The following is a 20,470-nucleotide window of genomic DNA, read 5'->3' as shown; positions in this document are numbered from 1 at the left end:
TATACATTTTTTCATTGGACCAGCTACAGACATCATGACTAGGTAAAAGTAAAGTAAGGTAAAAGTAAAGTAATAGAATCTTTCAAATGTGAAGGCAATTTTCTCTACCTCTACTTTTACTTGGTCACTAGGTTGAACTGAAAAATAAATATAAATCATCTTGGCTCCAATATTTCTTGTTTTAAGCCCCGAAAGCAACTGAGCCGTCTATCAGCAATCAGAAATCTCAGGGAAATCAGCAGTAAAAATACCAATAATTCAGATATGTTACATCATAAATACACTATAAAATAAATAAACAAAAATAGTCACTGTTTTACCATTATATGTCTCAGAAGGAATATCAAGCACTATTTAAACAACTGGATCTTCATATTTAGTTTGTATTTATTTTTTTAGATTTATATGGTCACCCAGCATAAACACACAATAAATCAAAAAAAGAAAAAAAAACCCTCCCTTAGTTACACGTCATGAATCACATTTACCAATTAATTTAACACATGAAGTTTCACTTCCCTTCTGAAGCGGCTATCCCTTATCTTGTCAAAACATCCGGTTGCATTCCACCCGTGCTATAGTGATTCAAAACCAAACAGTCAAAGCAAAAGCCTGCCTCTTATATTGTCAGTGCAAAAACATGTCAATGTTTGCAACATTGACACTGTCTCTCTATAATACAGTGTGGGAAGTCAGCTCCCCAAGAGAAGGAAATATTAAAAGGGAATATTATATTTCCTCAAAGGATCTTAAAGAGGCAGAAAAGCATGCCCAGTTTTTCTTAATAGCCCCAAGTCTCCCTCCCCCAAGCAGAAACCAGCTCTGTAGAAATGTAGATGTAATAATCCATTCAGGAAGTTTGGAGCCCTCCAGCTAGAAGGTTAGGAAGACACCTAAAATCTACATACCACACCCCACTTTAAGACAAGACATAATTGGATTATCCCACAGATGCCAAGGGGGCACACTCAGACTCACATCAAAGTACATGACACAGGAAATACAAAGCCTCAAACAGGAACAGGAAACAACTCCAAACAAAAGCCCAAGAGGGTATAAAAACCCAGTCCCTACTACATATGCTCTCTTTTTCTTCCCGAGCCATCTTTCTATCTGGCTCTCCTCTTCAATAACCTTCTTTCTAAAGCAGTCACCACGTTGTTTATTCCTGGCTTGGACTGGACCCTGATGAAGACTTTAGACCTTCAACAACAGTATAATTAATAACTCATACATAGAGCTCAAATTAGACAATAAGTTACAGAAATCAGAGTAAAATGATTTGTTAGGAATATAAATATTTAATATGCAACAAGTTGCAACAATATTGTCAAGTCTATTTAAGGCAAGACTTAACAAGTTGGAAATAGTTAGGCGCTCTACTTTGTGTTTTTATGGACAGGTGCACAGTGGTGGGATTCAGCCAGTTCACACCAGTTCGGTAGAACCGGTATCTAATTTTTTGTTGCCCAGGCCCAGAATGGACTTCCAGAAGCAGCATCCACACAGAGAACAGGTTGTTCACATATCTGAATCCCACCACCACAGTTGCGTAAGAAAATTCCTATTATGAACTTCTATCTGTGAGAGATGCTCACTGATTCTACTGTGACAAAGAAATTGATATCTGCACAATTTAATTTAGACAAGAACATTAGCAAATTGAATACTAAAAATCTCCAAGAAAAAGCATTTGGTTGTACACATAAACAAAATGAAAAGTAGCCAACAGCTCCTTTGACAGAAAGTAATTGATATTCCTTATATTAACTTTAACCCAAGTATCATTAAATACCAAAGTCAGAAAGAGCTATAAAATATAGGGTCGCAAATTTCTTATTTGATTCTTAAGAAAAAAAATAACTGTAGTCATACATTTATTACTTGATTTTTAGATGGTAGACCTCCAGAATGTGATAGACTGTGAAAGAAAATCCTACATAGATAATCAGAACATTTGCAACTATGATTTTTATCTGTGTCAATCTACTTCAGGAATGGGTTTGTCAATAAAAAATATTTGACAGCAATATTTTACAGCATGAGAGACATATTATCTCTAGTTATTTGAAGAAATGGAACATTCACTATTAAAGAATATTAGATTAAGTACATTATAACCCTAAAAGTAATTCTGAAGTCATTGTAGTGGCTGGAAAGAGACAGCTTAGTTATTGATCTGATTGTGCAAGCACAGTGCTCTGCTTCCATTATTATCAATGCCATCTAAGACGATCCAGGTAACATACCTTCTCCGTTAAGTGCCTGCCGTCTGGAACCCATAACCCCAATCATTAAGATGGCTCTGCTGAAAATCTGGATTTTCCCTGGGGCAGGTTATGGATGTAAGCCCAATCTGGTGTTAGGTTGATTATGTGTGCAGAGTTCATCTGTACATATTGAGGTGTTTTAATTGCTTTAATAGCTTACCTATTGATTATTCCACTGTTTGTTAACTACCAGAGTTGGTCAACTGAACACCATATAAATCATTATAAATAAATAATGCTGGACTAATTAATCTTTTCATGCTATTTTTTATTATTTTAATTAATGTTTTTTGCCTTTGCTTCAATACAGAGAGAGATGCAGATCATCCACTGAAATGGCTGATAGGTAAAATAGTTGTGGAGGAAATAAAATTGTCCATTTTAAATTAAAAATATCTAATTGTATTGATCTCCAAAATATTATTTTAGTGTTATTCAAAAGAAAGCTCATCTCCCTCACTTAACTGTATTAATAAAATTCTTTAGAATACATCATTTGCCTTAGCTTGTACACTTTAGCATCAGAGGACAAGGTAAAGGCTATTGTTAATTTTAAAATCATTTTTATGTTGATGTAAAGGCAAATGTATGAAGCAATAGCTACAAATAGCTACAAATCTTATATAAATAATAAGTTATATTGATAATAAAAGTAAGTGGCAATGTACCCACACCAGAAAAATCAATAGTATGAACTATTTGTTCAAATTCATAAATGGATTAGTACACTTTTAGTGATTCAAATAATAAATCAGAACAGTGATTTTCAACCTCAGCAACTTTAAGATGTGAGGACTTCAGCTCTCAGAATTCCACTTCCACTCTAACCCAAACTTTAAAGCCCTTTATAGCATGGGACTAGGCCATTTGAGGGATTGCCTCTCCCCGGTTACATCAGCCCACTCATTTCATCTGGCAGAGAAGGTGTGTTGTGGGTACCATGGGCTAGGGACTTTCATTTGGAGGGTCCCAGGAGACATACTTTATTGTCTCTGCCTGCCTGCCTGCCTACCTACCTACCTTCCTACCTATCTGAAAAAGATTCAGCCACAATATTTTAACCTTCAGAGTTAACATCTTGACTGATTGTAAGTTCTGGTCCCAGGGTATGGCAAGTTGAGTTGTCCGTGTGTTCTTGGGATGACCCAATGGTTTCAAAGTTAAAGAATTATTGTGGATCAGTGTCATGCAGACATTGAAAAGCTTCAGGCCTGATTAAAATACTAAATTCAGGATTGTTTGCCTTATAGCTGTAAACATCAAAAAGGGCAGAAACATTAAGTAATGAAGGAAGAGGATGCTGGCTGTTTCTCGAATTATTTTTGTACAGTGTGGACTGGTGATACTGAATGCTCCAACCTGAAGAGAAATCCACCTTTGAAGATCCATCAAAACTGAGCAGGATCCAAGAGAGAGAGATGCTGAACAAAGTGGCTGCTGGGAAGGACCACAATCTTTCCGGGATGGGCCAGAGGTCAAGGGGCTTGAGAAAGGTGCTGGAATTAATGAGCCCCCCCAACAAAGAATTATTTGTCTCTTTTCCCATTTTCCTCCTTGGAATAGAAGCAAACCCAGAAGTAAAAGAAGAGGAAGAATCTTGCTAACAAAGAATAAAGGGAGAGCAATATAGCTGACTGATGAGAACAAATAAGTTTGAAATGGCTATATCAGTCTCCCTTTTATTCTTTGTTAGCAGTCTAAAAATTTACACAAATAATGATTGTCGCAGTTGCAACTACCGCCTGTGGACGGCCTGAGTTTGGGCTGATACAGGCAAGAAAAGATTTGGCCCATATTTGGGCCGCCAAGGTGTTCAAAAATACTCAAGACATATCTCCCCTGCCTCTTCCCTCCCCGATGCAGCTGACAAAGTGAGAAAGAGCCTGTGGCCTAGAGGTTAAAACAACTGTCTAATGTGCAATCAGCCCAGGTTCGAATCTCAGAAGGGTGTGGCTGACTGATGAGAACAAATAAGTTTGAAATGGCTATATCAGTCTCCCTTTAATTCTTGGTTAGCAATCCAAAAATTTACATATATATATATATATATATATATATATATATATATATATATATATATATATATATATATATATATATATATATATATATAAAAACTAAGGTACATATATGTTAAATATTACTGTAAACAGAAAATATGTGGATATTTGGAATGTTACTGCCCCTTTTTCCCTGACCTCTAACACAATGAAAACCAATAACACAGAAGAAAGAGCAGTCCATGAAATTATCTAGAAGTATTTTCATTAACATTGATTTATGATGGCACATTTGTCTGAAGTTTCTAAATACTCAACTGTGAATGTTCTCAATCACTTAATCTATCAACAAATTTGACATTTTAAAAGTATCTGCCTATTCTGTGCAGTTGACATATAAATTCCAGATTTTATTAGAAATTCTAGATGTAACATTTGATTTTATAATTTAACCTACTTGGAAATGTGAATCATCTCTCTTTAAAAAGTGTTAGAATGTTGTTCATTCACAACTACCTATGGCAAGCAATGTGTAAAATTAAGGATGTTAATCAAGGTGGGCTAAGTTGAGCTGAAACTCTGAGTTTCATTCATTCACAACCTGTCCTGTTGCAGTTTTCTTCCCTAGTTTCCATAACAAAACAATCCACATTCACTCCAGAAATACAAAGTTTCCCCTTCGTTTGCTCTAGTTTGGTAATCTCTAACAAGACTGTACATATTGCTGTTGTCCTAATCAAGTCACCAAAGAATCTTAAGACCACACACCAAGTTCACAACTAATACTTTGCATTCCCTATAAATCAAAAATAAGAAAAATCAGACAGGAATAGGGGAAAAATATTGAAAACAGGTGAGAGTAATAGTTATTTCCTATCCAATTTTACTTGCAAATCTAACAATGTGCATCATTTTACACTTCACTGCAGTGTGGATAGCTGTACTTACAAAATTCTTTGCATAGCTATAGTGATCAGCATTAGGATTGGAACAGCAATTTGCTAGCTTCACATTTTAATGCAAAGTTACCTAATTTACATAGCCAGGACCAACACTGGATTAAAAGACATGCAGATATAAATCCACAGCTGCACTTCTTCACATATTAGGATTCAGATTTCCAATTAATATATACAAATATCAACATATCATAGAGAAAATGTATATTAGAAAAAACAAACTATAAAATGCATTATATTATAGAATATTGCTTGCAAAGATGCATTTATTAATAATTTTGTCTCCAGACCTTTGTTGCTCTTCTCTCCATACTTGCTAGATAGAGTAACTAATTAAACTCCTTGAAAGTTCTCAGTTAAGTGTTTTTGGGACTTTAACTCAGCCCTTTATGCATCTCTCATAAAAGCTGTTTGTCTTTGCAACCAGAATTGAACTCAAAAGAGACTGATATTCAAACCTATATTCTTCACTTGAAGCCTACATTACCAAGGCTATAACTCGGGCAGTGGCACTCAAAGGGAACAAGGTAAAATATTTAAAAAGAAAGACACATTTTAAAAAAAAACACAAAAAAACAAATTGCCTAAATAACACTAGTATACACATATATTTATTTCATGCAATGTTAATAAGTGTAAACAAGGTAGACTATTTTAATAACAGAGGATGAACATCTCATAAGCTTTTTCTTCCCCCATCTCTTGGGCAGATATAATAAAGTAAATTAAATTATTAATAATGTCATACCTTTTTATCGCTCTCCATATTAACTGCATAATAATATGCATTACGGCATATCAGATCCTTTCAGTGAATTTCCCTATGGGAGACATTTATCCACCCACTTAGATGCTCTAGAGTCAGGAGGAGGAAGTTGAATAATTCTAACAAGTCATCCCCCCTCTTAAAAGCAGATATTGGGATAAAATAGCAAATGGCACTTATTAATAATAATGATTAGAAAATCAAGACTTGAAAAAAACATGGAAGATAGGCAAATTTGCCCAAATTGCAGTATATTTGCAGAAATCTAGACATGTCATTACAGCCTACCTTATAATTTTGATGAAGTCATTGTCAGAACCCATTCCTATTTCATTTCATTTCTATCCCCTCTGATCTAAAAACAAATCTCACCTTTCCCTGGGTTCTGCCATACTCCCAAGGGGGAGGGGGATGTGCCTGCAGGGTTATTGCTTTGTTGCCTCTATTTGCTGCAATGTAATCCTTTGCTTTGTTTATTGCCCCTGTATCCTCTATCCGTAACAATTTGCTTCCTGTGTTATCTCCCTCTCTGAACTCTCTCTTCTTAACTGTCAGTTAGAGCAAGGGAGGAAATAAGGAATGTAACCTCAGTGCCTGGTTTATGTCTACGCTCTCAGAGGAAGGTGCGAAGAAACCGCCGACCCTCTCTCCATGCCGATGTTATCTCCCCTTTTCCCACAACGGACTTAACACCTGGGGATTGGCCATCCCACATCACTCGGGCAGACTATGGAGTGGGGTCTTGCTGGGGATACTATAATCTATCACTCTGCATGGGAAATTTCAGATCCCGTCTATTATGCCTGCTATCAACTACTCTTAATAAAAATGCCTGTTGGAAGAAATTGTTTCCAAGAGTTCTGCTTTCTTAAGGTGTGGAGTTGAAGTGGGTCCTGACAGTCATGACATTTTCTTTTTGTGCCAAGCAGGCTTCCATACCAGTGCCCTTAAATCCTCAAATGGCTCTCCCTTCATTCCTACACATGTTATTTGAGTCAAGGGACACCATCCAGTTGTCAATTTTTCAAAGGAGCTGGCCCCTTTGTAATCATTGAGTTGTTGCTCTAATAGTTCAAATCTCCGTATTTGGATCAATATATTTGTCATCAGTTTGGTCTGGTCTTCTTCTTCTTCCAGTTTCAATTGGCTTGAGTAATAATAATAATGTAAATTGGAAGAGACCTTGGAGGTCATCTAGTCCAACCCCCTGCTCAGGCAGGAAACCCTATACCATTTCAGGCAAATGGCTGTCCAGTCTCCTCTTAAAAACTTCCAGTGTTGGAGCATTCACAGCTACTGGAGGCAGGTTTTTCCACTGGTTAATTGTTCTAACTGTCAGGAAGTTTCTCCTTAGTTCTAGGTTGCTTCTCTCCTGGACTAGTTTCCATCCGTTGCTTCTTGTCCTGCCTTCAGGTGCTTTGGAGAATAGCTTGACTCCCTGTTCTTTGTGGCAGCCCCTGAGATATTGGAACACTGCTATCATGTCACCCCCTCACCCTTCTCTTCGTTAAACTACACATACCCAATTCCAGCAACCGTTCCCTATATGTTTTAGCCTCCTGTCCCCCAATCATCTTTGTTGCTCTTCTCTCTACTCTTTCTAGAATCTCAACATCTTTTTTACATCGTGGTGACCAAAACTGGATGCAGTATTCCAGGTGTGGCCTTACCAAGGCATTGCAAAGTGGTATTAGTACTTCATGTGATCTTGATTCTATCCCTCTGTTAATGCAACCTAGCACTGTGTTGGCTTTTTTGGCAGCTGCAGCACACTGCTGGCTCATATTTAAGTGGTCTACTAGGACTCAGAGATCCCTCTCACAGTTACTACTATTGAGCAAGGTACCACCTATACTATACCTGTGCATTTGATTTTTCCTGCCTAAATGTAAAACCTTACTTTTTTCACAATTGTATTCCATTTTGTTAGATAGTGCCCAGTGTTCGAGTCTGTCCAGATCCTCCTGTATCTTAAGCCTGTCTTCTGGAGTATTGGCTATTCCTGCCAGCTTGGTGTCATGTGCAAATTTGATGAGTTCCCCATCTATCCCCTCATCCAAATCGTTGATGAAGATGTTGAAGAGCACTGGGCCCAGAATAGAGCCCTGGGGCACCCCACTACATACTTCCTTCCATGTAGATGCAGTTCTATTGAGGAACTGCAAGCAGGCAAATGCCACTAATCCAAAGGGGGGATAGGAAAGGTAGGGTCTCACCCAGTTCCTTCGCATTGCTTTCATCATGCTTGATAGTGCTTTTGGCTGCTACAGCTTAGTGATCGGCCATGTTGATGGCCGATCTTTTCTTCGTCAGTCCGAAGGAGCTCTCTGGATCAAACGGAGGGGCTGCCACCCTCTGCGATCAATCAGAGGTCCTCCTCACGGTCGTTGCCCCTCCAGGGTGACTTTTGACCCTTTTCAGGGTCTTCCAATGGAGGAAAGCCGGGCAGCAGAGAGGAGAGCTCTCACCGCACGTCCGCTAGCACCACGAGTACAAACCAGAAGCCTCTATCTATCTATCTATCTATCTATCTATCTATCTATCTATCTATCTATCTATCTATCTACCTACCTACCTATCTATCTATCTATCTATCTATCTATCTATCTATCTATCTATCTATCTATCTATTTTCTACACCACCCATCTCTCCTAAGTGACATCAGAAATCCTGTGAGATAAAAGTACATTTCAATGGAAACTTTGAGTAAATATGGACTTAAACATCCAGCAGCCATTTTTATTCAATAACTGAACTCTATAGGATTTGAAGAGCCTTATCATAAATGAAGTAATGAGTGGTAGATCTGATTCTACAGAAACCACTAAGTACATTCTCGCCTAAAATTGTATAGGTCAGCCTTATTTGGTAGACTCTCCTCAGCAACCTATTTTAGAAACACCTGTGCAAATGCCAACTTTCTATATAGCTAGGTTCAATATGCTGCCTTCATCATGGTTAGAAAGGAGATTTAATGACAGTCGTCCTCAAGAATATAGCAGTCCATTTTGGCAAGTTGAAGGCTCAGATTAAAGGACTGAATTTGGCCCTTAAACTAACTTCCATGAGCATTCAGAAGAAGTTTTTCTTGTTGTCCTTTAGCAGATAAATCAACCATGATATTCAGGACAGCAGCAATTGTTCAATCACCATATTGAACAGTTGCTACCAAAACAATTTTAATCATATTGTTTTCAGGTTTGGTTTTCAGGGCATTCAGGTAATATAATGTATGTTGTGGGGTCATTGACTATAAATAAATATTTAACAATATAATATTTCTTATCAGAAGACTGCAATGTGCTCTAAGTAAATAAAAAACCTATTGTGTTTTTGTAATCTACTACTGCTATATAAGACTCTGATCATATAAATCTGAAAACTGGGCATTAATTTCTTAGGAACTGGTCCATGGCTATTCAGACTACAAGCACAGATCAAACAACACAAAGTCCTTAACCTCACAAGGAGAACTAAGTTGTTGAACAAGAAAGTCAATAATCAGATTAGTAATATTGGAAGTTCATAAACCAGATCTCAAAAAGTGATTCAGTTGCAGAGTAGGAGGATGCTCTGGAGATACTGCTGTCTAAAAGAGATGAAACTTTATAACTCTGGAAACTTCCAGTGCTATCCAGACTGCAGATGTCTCTAATCATCACAGCTGGGCAACTTCTGAGCCAACCTATTTCTAATTCAGAGCTGGGAGAAGATGGCTCTCCTCCAATTTCTCAGCAGTGGAAATGAGGGTTCACTAAAAAGAAGGATTGGAACTTCCAGAATCAGAAAAGACAGAGAAACAAGCATCCATCATGGAAGAACAGGAAAAAGACAGAGCAAAAGAAGTCTCCTATAAAATTTCAAGCACTATTCTATTTCCTTTCCCCATATTATTATACTCTTGTATAATAATATGAAACTCTTGCGGAGCAGATTATTACTATTATACAATTTGGCTTACTTTATTTTTCACCCTGGCTTGATTGTTGAACTGAAAACCAATAAATTAACCTTCATTATGGCTTATGGGACGCGGTGGCTCAGTGGGTTAGGATGCTGAGCTTGTCGATCAGAAGGTTGGCAGTTTGGCGGGTCGAATCCCGAGTGCCGCTTAACAGAGTGAGCGCCTGTTACTCATCCCAGCTTCTGCCCACCTAGCAGTTCAAAAGCATGTAAAAATGCAAGTAGAAAAATAGGGACCACTACAGTGGGAAGGTAACAGCGTTCCGTGCGCCTTTGGCGTCTAGTCATGCCAGCCACATGACCACAGAGACGTCCTCAGACAAGCGCTGGCTCTTCGGCTTTGAAACGGAGATGAGCACCAGCCCCTAGAGTCGGAAACGACTAGCATGCATGTGCGGGGGAAACTTTACCTTTTACCTTTATGGCTTATCTCTTGATCAATCATGGCAAAACCTTTGTACCTGCAGCTTTGGACAAGACAAAAAGCTAGTATTTCATAGGAGGATTAAAAGCCAAGCCAAAGTTTATATAGGAAGTTTAAATGGCATATAAGAAATCAAACAAAACCAGATTCCAGTCCTGTACAATTTCAACAATACAGGTACAAAGTACACACAGATAAGATCATAGCAAACTTATAAAATAGTTGCAAAAACCCCAAATGGAGGATTTTAAGCCTCAGTTGGCTGAGAAAAACCAATGAGGGAACTCCAGAATATTAAAACTCCAAAGCAAAGTTTTCATTTAAGATTGTTTTCCTCTCCTACCTCATGCTGGTATACCTAGTATTGCATTGGTATTAAGCTAATTAGAAGAGGGCCTGATGACATTGTTGCCTGCAGAACTAATATTCCTCAGGTCAACCCTAATGTCTCCAGGAACAAATTGTTACATGGGGAATTCCAGGTCCTGCCCCAAAATTACATATTCAGTTTCCATTTACCAAATCTACAGAAATTCTTGATCCAGCACTAGAGTTCATTTATACCAATCTTTCTCATATTTATTTATTCCAGTATATTTCAGGCATTATGGAAACTGTTCTAAGCCTAAACAAAACATGCTGCTGTGGTTGCATTTCAGGAGTACAAAGCAGAAGATTCAAGATTTCTTGAATCCTATTAAAATTATAATGTGATGGCTTATAGGACAGTTAATCTTTAAGATCAATTAATCTTTATCTGAACTAATGCAATTTTAATTTGCTTTAAGCAAGACTAGGCTGTGCCAAGAAATGTAGTAGACTCCAATAGCTCCTTTGAGCATTGATACAAAAGGCCAAGAATAATTTGATGAGAAAGAAAAGTACATATGCTTTAACACACCAAACAAACAAAGAGGTAATAACATATGAGCAAAATCAAGATAAGTCATCCTCCAGGCTCTGCTCTAAAACAAAACAAAACTGAAGGACATTGCTACAAAAGCTATTCATTTTCATATTGCAGTACTTGGGATTTTGTTTATATATCAGCATGAAGTGCTGAATGAATCCAGACAAGAATGTTTTAACAGACGTATCCTAGATTATAGGGACGCGGTGGCTCAGTGGGTTAGGACACTGAGCTTGTCGATCAGAAGGTCGGCAGTTTGGCGGGTCGAATCCCGAGTGCCGCATAACAGAGTGAGCGCCTGTTACTCGTCCCAGCTTCTGCCAATCTAGCAGTTCAAAAGCACGTAAAAAAATGCAAGTAGAAAAATAGGGACCACTACGGTGGGAAGGTTCCATCTGCCTTTGGCGTCCAGTCATGCCAGCCGCATGACCATGGAGATGTCCTCGAACAAACGCTGGCTTTTCGGCTTTGAAACAGAGATGAGCACCAGCCCCTAGAGTCGGAAACAACTAGCACACATGTGCAGGGGAACCTTTACCTTTACCTTTTTATCCTAGATTATGATGATCTAGTAATATAATCTGAGGTATTAAAGGCAATATTCATAAAAAATTATAGCCTATTTTATTGAATAAATAAGAATATTCCTACATAAACTATTGCTTAATTCCTTCAAAACATCATCAAAGCACTGGCATTACTTAACCAAATAATGAAATGCCTGCAAGCAAACAACCAAATGCAGAGAGCACCAAGAACTTCACACTTTGACCCTGAGCTACATATAGCCTCTTCTATTAGAATGCCCTTCAAGCCACAGTTTATGTTGAAGATCCTGTACAATTATGGAATGTGCTTTTTTGTGCTGCTGTTTTTCTCTTTAAAAATATGTCTTTTTCTATGAAATAATTGACAGTGACAGACAAAACAAATGCCATATAGCTAACAGTCAAAATACAGAATGATTTACATACACTCGGGGTACTTGTTTTCTGATTATAGCATGAATGGGCTTTTCAGCATAAATTTGCCTAGAGTGGAATCAAAGATTTGGCACAAATTAACCTTAGCATTCTTTACTAGCTAGAAATGGACTCTTAATAGATAGCAATAGCACTTAGACTTATATACTGCTTCACAGTGCTTTACAGCCCTCTTATAGAGTCACCATATGGCCCCCAACTATCTGGGTCCTTATTTTACCAACTTCAGAAGGATGGAAGGCTGAGTCAACCTTGAGCCGTTCAGAATCGAACTCCTGGAATGAGCAGTGAGTTAGCCTGCAGTACTGCATTCTAACCACTGCGCCCCCATGGCTCTTATAGATAGTCTACATTACAAGGCTGCTGCAAAAAGCATCATTCAGCAGTTAATCTTAGACCTAATACACATTATATTAAACATGGACTACCATTAAGAGCAAATGAATAACTCTAGCAGAAAATTTTCATTTGTTGAATAATAGTTTTTATTACTTTAAAAAAGAATTAAAAAGCAAATGTGCTCTGCTACTAGAGGTCTTGTGACATGGGTGTCAAGACCAAAGTAAATTAAACACAACCCCTCCCTTTAAAACAAAAAGCAAAAAACATGGGGAGCAGCATAGAACTGGCTATGTAGTATTTTGGTCCCAATGGACATATTTAGACCCCCTTATTAGATATTCCTTGGCACTCCCCTATCTGGCACATGAATAAATCAACCACCTCTTCTCTATAAGACCCACTCAAGTACCAGAAGACAACTATCATGTCACCCTTAATCCTTCCCTTTGTTAGGCTAGACCAGGGGTAGGCAACCTTGGCTCTTTTATGACTCGTGGACTTCAATTCCCAGAATTCCTGAGCTGGCTGGCTCAGGACTTCTGGGAGTTGAAGTCCACGAGTCATAAAAGAGCCAAGGTTGCGTACCCCTGGGCTAGACCTTCCTAGTATCCTTAACTGTTCATCATATGTTTTAACTTCCAGACCCCTTATATTTCTTATTGTTTCTCTTTGCACTCTTTCTAGGACCTCAGTATCTTTTTTGTATCTCAGTGTCTAGAACTGGGTGCAGAATTCCAAATATGGCCCCACTAGTTGTGGGGTACCATTACTTATTGTGATCCTGATGCTATCCCTCTGTTGATGCATCCTAGGACTGCATGGGTTGGTTTTTTGGCAGTTTCAGCACATTACTAGCTCATACCTAAGTGGTGGTCGACTAAGATACCTAGATCTCTCTCTCACAGTTACTGCTGGTGAGCCAGGTACTGCCTAGTGACTAGTCTGTTCCTGTGCATTTGTTTTTCCTGACTAAGTGCAGGACCTTACTTTCTTCACCACTGAACTGCATTTTGTTGGCTAAGGTCCAATGCTCAAATCTTCAAGAATCCTTCTGAATCTTGAGCCTATCTTTCAAAGTGTTAGCACTTCTCCCCAGTTTGGTGTCATCTGCAAATCTGATGTAGTCTTACAATAAAGTAGAGTTAGCTCATCAGGTTCTGTTTCCTGTCTTGTCTACCTGGGAAAATTGACAAGGAAGAACAGTACATGGTCACAATGGAACCAATGAATAATATTGATTGGATTTTGTGAACAACCCTTTAGTAAGACGATCCTTAAAATTTATGCTTCAACTTTTCATACAGAAAAAGAAGCAACTAATGAGGTTTATGATCAAGTTCAGTTTAAAGTCAACATGCAAGTAAAATGTGGTACCTGCAATTGAAGACTTTGGCATTCTAAAGTTGGAAATAATAAAAAGGAAAATGTGCTTGGATTACATATCTTAAGAAGCCAAAATGAAGCAGGAGAATCACTTATCCATTGCTGCCACTCCTATGTTTTCTTCATAGCTATCATTGTTTTTCTAGAATGATGCCCGTTTACACAGATATCTATAGTTGGAGTACAACTGAATGCATTATTGTTTTAAAAAGGTAGAGTTTTGTTATAACAACAAAGATGTGGCCAGGGGCTAACTGTAAAACAGATCATGAACTGTTCATATGCTGATTCCATGCTAAGCTGCAACATCAGGAGAAGGACAACCTGTTTCAACAACATACCCGCCATTTTCAAGGACAACATCAGGAATCACTTTGAAGTTCTGAATCTCATTGATCAACACTAGAAGAACTCTGGAATGAAGTTAAAATAAGTTCTGTTAAGGAGAAGTGTGAAAACAGATTGTCAAGGATTAAGAAACAGAAGAGAGCAATCTGGATGTCAGAACAAATAGTGGCAATGCCAAGAAGAGAAAAGAACCCAATGCTGTGAAAGATAAAGCTTTCAGGAAGAAACTCAACGAAGAACGTCTGAGAAATGTTCAAGGAGACAACAAGCAAGACTACAACAGTATCTGTAAGGACATGGGAAGAAATAGATACAAAAAAACAGCCACTGAAAAAGCTGGATTGGAAGAAGATGAATATTGTTTTTAAATTGAAGGAAGAAACATCAGTAACCTGAACGGTGTTGACACTATTCTGATAGCTGAAAATGCAAAACATCTGCAAACTCTAGTGAGAAAAGTCAAGGAGCACGGTGAAAAATGGAAGTCAAATCAAATATAAAGATGATCAAACTAATGAGAACATCATATTACACTTTGAAGAAACAGGATAGAAAGAAGGTCGATATTTTGAACAAATTATTAATCAATCAATCAATCATTATAAATAGATGGACTAAAGACAACTATTCCAAAGGATATTTGTTTATGGAGATACTGACAGATAGGGGTTTTTAAAAAACAATTCCAAGTGCATCAAAATACATACATTGCAAAATGATTCCACATAAATTTATGAAAACCCAGGAATACATCACCATTGATATAGCTATAATTAAAATACTTTCCATTGAAGGCCATATCATTTAACTCCTAAGGCCAGTTAGAAGACATTAAAGTTTCATAGACTTCTGAAAGTCAGAAGGAAAGGGGTCATTCCAATCTCCAGGGGAAAATCTATTCCAAAGGAAGAGGGCAAAAGGCATGCTTCCATTGCCCTTTGGTGTGGACATATTTTATTAGGATAAAATAAAGTATTTTAATGCAATACATAAACAACAACGAACAATACTTCCTGGGGGGAGTTGATTGTAAAATTATGCATAATAGAAAAATGCATATGAAAATACGTACAAATTGTTATGCCAACCTTTGAAAAATAATGAACTGATACCATAATGAGGTGAAATGGGAAAGGAAAAATGGGAGACATTGAAATTAACATGTTTGTATATGCCTCAGGACATAAAGGGAAATAAATTATTTGAATGATTATCTCTATGGCCCATTTGACTCTTACCGTATATTATATTTGTAGTGAGAAAGAGGAAATGTTCTTCAAAATTCCAGCAGCTGCATTTTAACACAAACCAAGTAATAATCATAGTTTTTGACAGGGGAACTCTAGCTTAATAGTAGACTACACACTTGACATGAAGAGATATGTTTTTAATTTAATCCTTGGCATCACTATTTAAGCAGATTGGATACAGATGGAAGTAGGGAATCATCTGCCTGAGAATCTGAAGGGATACCTCCCACCAAAACAAAGAAATACAGGGCTACCATTTTTTTAAAAAATAACATTAGTTGTAGAAAGTTTGGTACAGTGATGAAGTTGCTGCCCTAGAAACTAGGAGACTGTGAGTTCTAGTCCCACTTTAGGCATGAAAAGCCAGGTAACTTGGGGCCAATCACTCTTTCTCAGCCCAACTTACTTCACAGGGCTCCTGTTGTAGGAAAAATAGGAGGAAGAAAGAGTATTACGTACGTTCTCAATCTTGAGTTATTTATAAAAATATTAAAGGTGGATAAAAAGCACATAAATAAATGAAAGTGCTTGTTCTGATTTCTGTGATATTAAATAGCTATTTCACATGTTCAAATTACTTCTTCACAGATATAATCTCAGCCTGAGAATAAAGTAGATCTGTTATGGCCACCTACTAAATGAGATTTTAGTCAGTGACTTCCCAGTTCCCACTCCTAACTTTCATGCACTCGTACATAGAGTTTTCAGGCATAGTGGAAATTTGATTTTATGTGCCAGTATTTTAAAACAGCAACATTAAACCCAACTGCACCAACATACAGATTGCAGCAGAAATCCACCATTCTTGCTAAATTTAATGCTCAAATACTGTCCAATCATAGCCAAAGTATTTATATGAGAGAAGTATTAATGTCCTAAAAATGCCACATTTATCTATTTTTAATATAAAAGAACATGTGAGACAGATCTCAAACATAGAAAACGTAGGTCTCCTAGAGCACATAGAAATCGAGGCAAATATTCCTAAATGGATACCTTTAAATTTTGTAATACACGAGTCAACTATAATTTCAGTTTTGGTGAACTGCTTATATTCCGTCATGGAAACACAGAAAAAATTAAGAACTTAGAAAAAATGCATATGTACATACCAGCATTTGAGAGATAACGCACATTTCTCATCACTCCTTCAGTGTAGGCTCCTGTCTCATAATTGTCCATCTCACCAGAGACAATGTCCGCCACTCTCGCTGCTCTCCCACGGATAGCACCAGCTGCACGGTCCAGTTCATCAGGATTCTGCTCTCTCAGGGCAATAATGCACTTGTTCACATCCTCCAGAATATGACTTTCTATGAGAAAATGAGATCACACAAGGTGACTTAGACCAAGTCCCCTGACTAATTTTTTTGCTGCCAATGAGACAAATAAACGAAACCAATTGATCTATGTTGCAGCTAAAATTGCATATGTGAGTACAGGTCAATATATAAATAATATATTGTACCAATATAAAGGAATTCTTCAAAGGTCTACACATAAATGTCCATAAACTCTTATGGACATTTTGCAAAGTTTTCCTTTTTTTCCTATTTTTTGGAGATATATGTTGGTTCCTGAAGGCACCTGAAGGTAAGACAAGAAGCAACAGATGGAAACTAACCAAAGAGAGAAGCAACCTGGAACTAAGAAGAAACCTCCTGACAGTTAGAACAATTAATCAGTGGAACAGCCTGCCTCCAGAAGCTGTGAATGCTCCAACACTGGAAGTCTTTTAAAAGAGATTGGGCAGCCATTTGTCTGAAATTGTATAGGGTTTCCTGCCTAAGGAGGGGGTTCGACTATATGACCTCCAAGGTTGCTTCCAATATTATTATTATTATTATTATTATTATTATTATTATTATTATTATTATTATTATTATTATTATTGTTGTTGTTGTTGTTGTTGTTGTTGTTGTTGTTGTTGTTTGTTGTTTTATAATAAAATTAATACAGTAATTTAATATGATATAAGCACATGCTTCAATTGTTTATTTGGTTATTATATTTTCAACCTAATCTATCATTATTAATTTCCAACTCCTGGGAAGGTAGTTTGAAGGAAAATTAACATTACAATAATACCCAATACGCTTTGCATGTAAATAAAAGTAAAATTCTCAAGTTAGTATTATATATTTTAAAATTGGCTAAAACATGCTACAGTCAGGGAAAAAAATCTATAACAAGCCTCCACAAAGGTAATTAAAATTAGAATAATTATTCAGCAGCCCATAATCTTTTTGTAGCCTTAATTTTCTGCATTATTTGTATTCAATCATCTCTATATAAGAGCCTCTCTTCAGACCAAATGCCAAGCTTTATCCAACATGTTAATCTGTAATACAGGGATTACAGGCAACTTTTCAATTTCTCTACATAATTAAAAGTGTTCAAATAAAAATATTTACTTCAGTCTACAAAACTTTCTGATTGGCAGAATTGTGTTAAAGCTTCAATTCAGTTCTAATGGGTACACCAGGGGTCCTCAAACTTGGCCCTTTTATGCCTTGTGGACTTCAACTCCCAGAATTCCTCAGCCAGCGTGCCACAAGGCATAAAACGGCCAGGTTTGAAGACCCCTGAGGTAGACACTTTTTGTGTTGGCAGACATAATCTGTGGCAAGCAGAACAGATTCAACCAACAATAACTCATGCTGACAGCAAGACAAACCCATAACAGAGAAGATTACATTTATGTAGATCATTAAAATTTCTGTCCTTATCTCTTCATTTACTTCCTCAACACTCTTCTCATAACACTCCCCTGGGTTAAAAATAACATCAAGGGAGAAAGCACACTCCCACAGTAGGGCAGCATAATAAAGTTGGATGTGACCTTGGAGGTCATCTAGTCCAACCTCCTGCTCAGGCAGGAAACCCTATACCAGGGGTGTCAAACTGCCACGCCCACCCCATTGCTGCCAATGGGGAAAAAAGTCACAATATGTCATGACACGTCATGTGATGTGGCAAGTTTGACACCCCTGCCCTATACCATTTCAGACAAATGGCTGTCCAGTCTCTTCTTAAAAACCTCCAGTGTTGGAGCATTCACCACTTCTGGAGGCAGGTTGTTCCACTGGTTAATTGCTCTAGATGTCAGGAAGTTTCTCCTTAGTTCTAGGTTGCTTCTCTCCTTGACTAGTTTCCATCTGTTGCTTCTTGTCCTGCCTTCAGATGCTTTGGAGAATAGCTTGACTCCCTCTTCTTTGTGGCAACCCCTGAGATATTGGAATGCTGCTATCATGTCACCCCTTGTCCTTCTCTTCCTTAAACTAGACATACCCAATTCCAGCAACCTTCACTCCAGCTTCACATAATAAAACATAGGTCAATGCTGAGATGTCTTTCATAACAATGTGTGAAGCACAGGGAAATCAGGAGATTCAGGAAGTTCAAATGAGTATAAAGATAATGTGTTTCCCCAAAAGTAAGGCTTACTCTGAAAATAAGCCCTAGCTTGATTTTGGGGGGTGGGCCTAATATATAAACCCTGCCCCCAAAATAAGCCCTAATTTGGGGGTTAGGTACACACTTAAAAATCAAGCTAGGGGAGAGGTGGGGGGGTGGGAGCTGCCCCACACGCCCTGCACCTGCTTACCTGGCAGCCAGGGCTCTCCTCACCAGCCCATTTCTTCTGCAGCCAGGCCTTCATTTCTCAATCACAGGCCTTTCCGGAAGGCCACTGCAGCCAAGAACTGAGCTATGGAATGAATCCATAGCTCAGTGCTGCAAGACCTCTGTAGCCAAAGACCGAGCTATGGATTGAATCCATAGCTCAGTACTCAGCAGCAGGGGTCTTCTGGAAAGTCCTGACGGCAAAATGTAGGCTGGAATGCAGTTGCAGAATGAAGCTGCTCCTTCAGCCACAGAAGTCGTAGCCCGGCTGGGCGGGCTGTCAAAGCTGGAGGTGAGTATAAAAGACACCCCCCAAAATAAGACCTGGTGCCTCTTTTGGAGGCAAAAAAAAAATAGACCTGGTCTTGTTTTTGGGGAAACACGATATACTGTGAACTTCAGCTCTCTACAACATGGGTGTCAAACTCGCAGCATCATGTGATGTGTTGTGACGTATCATGATTTTTTGTTTGCATTGCCAGAGCTAGGGTGGGTGCGGCCTCCACATGATGCAACCAGCCCATGGGCTGGCAGTTTGACACCCCTGCTCTACAAGAATCTGACCAACTAGTGATCAAGGAAAATGAGCAGAGATAAGAAAGGCATTCAAGGTGGGCTGGATTTAGCTCTCTTGCATGCACATGCATGGACTCATGACTTATGATGCATTTGATACACACCCTTCCTCGGGCTCAGCCCGGTAATCTCCTACACTGTGACAAATCCTGCATCACTCTAGCTGAGTGTCTTTCAACCTTGGCAACTTTAAGACATGCGTACTTCAACTCCCAGAATTCTGAGAGTTGAAGTCCACATGTCTTAAAGTTGCCAAAGCTGAGAAACACTGTGCTAGTTACTCTATCCCTCTGATGAAGGGAAATGCAGGTCACAAAAGCTGATGCTTTCTAGTAAAGTTGGCTAGTCAGAAAAGATGTTGCCAGACTTCTGATTTTTAACAACAACAAAAAAACTTAAAGTGATTGCTTATTAACAAAGAAATTTACAGAACCAAAGGACCTAGTTAATTTATGCACATAAGCCCAGCTCTAATTAAGAAATGCATATCATAACCTCTGCTGGGTTTTAATATTACCTAAACAGAAGAAAATGAGCAAGGCATGTTGAATAAGATGATAAAACAGTTGTTCAGTAATAGAACAATACAGAAAAGGGCAATGCTCACAGAGCTCTGGGAGTCCTGAAGTACCTTAATTATAGTTTTAGAGAATTCCATACAAAAGACAGAT

General features: G+C 38.1%; 1 protein-coding gene across 1 annotated transcript in view; it reads right to left on the bottom strand.

The window, feature by feature from the left end:
• Positions 1-20,470, bottom strand: part of CTNNA3 (catenin alpha 3) — a gene marked incomplete at its 5' end in the record, with an annotated part of 866,777 nt that overhangs the window by 203,960 nt on the left and 642,347 nt on the right. Inside the window, one exon of the mRNA XM_083364633.1 lies at positions 16,712-16,912. Coding sequence (XP_083220759.1) covers positions 16,712-16,912 — 201 coding nt within the window. The remainder of the gene's footprint in view (positions 1-16,711; positions 16,913-20,470) is intronic.

The sequence above is a fragment of the Vipera ursinii genome (assembly GCF_947247035.1).
Source record: "Vipera ursinii genome assembly, chromosome: 5".
NCBI classification, from domain to species: Eukaryota; Metazoa; Chordata; class Lepidosauria; order Squamata; family Viperidae; genus Vipera; species Vipera ursinii.
The sequence above is the reverse complement of the archived record's forward strand: the minus strand, read 5'-3'. Positions and strand labels throughout refer to the sequence as shown.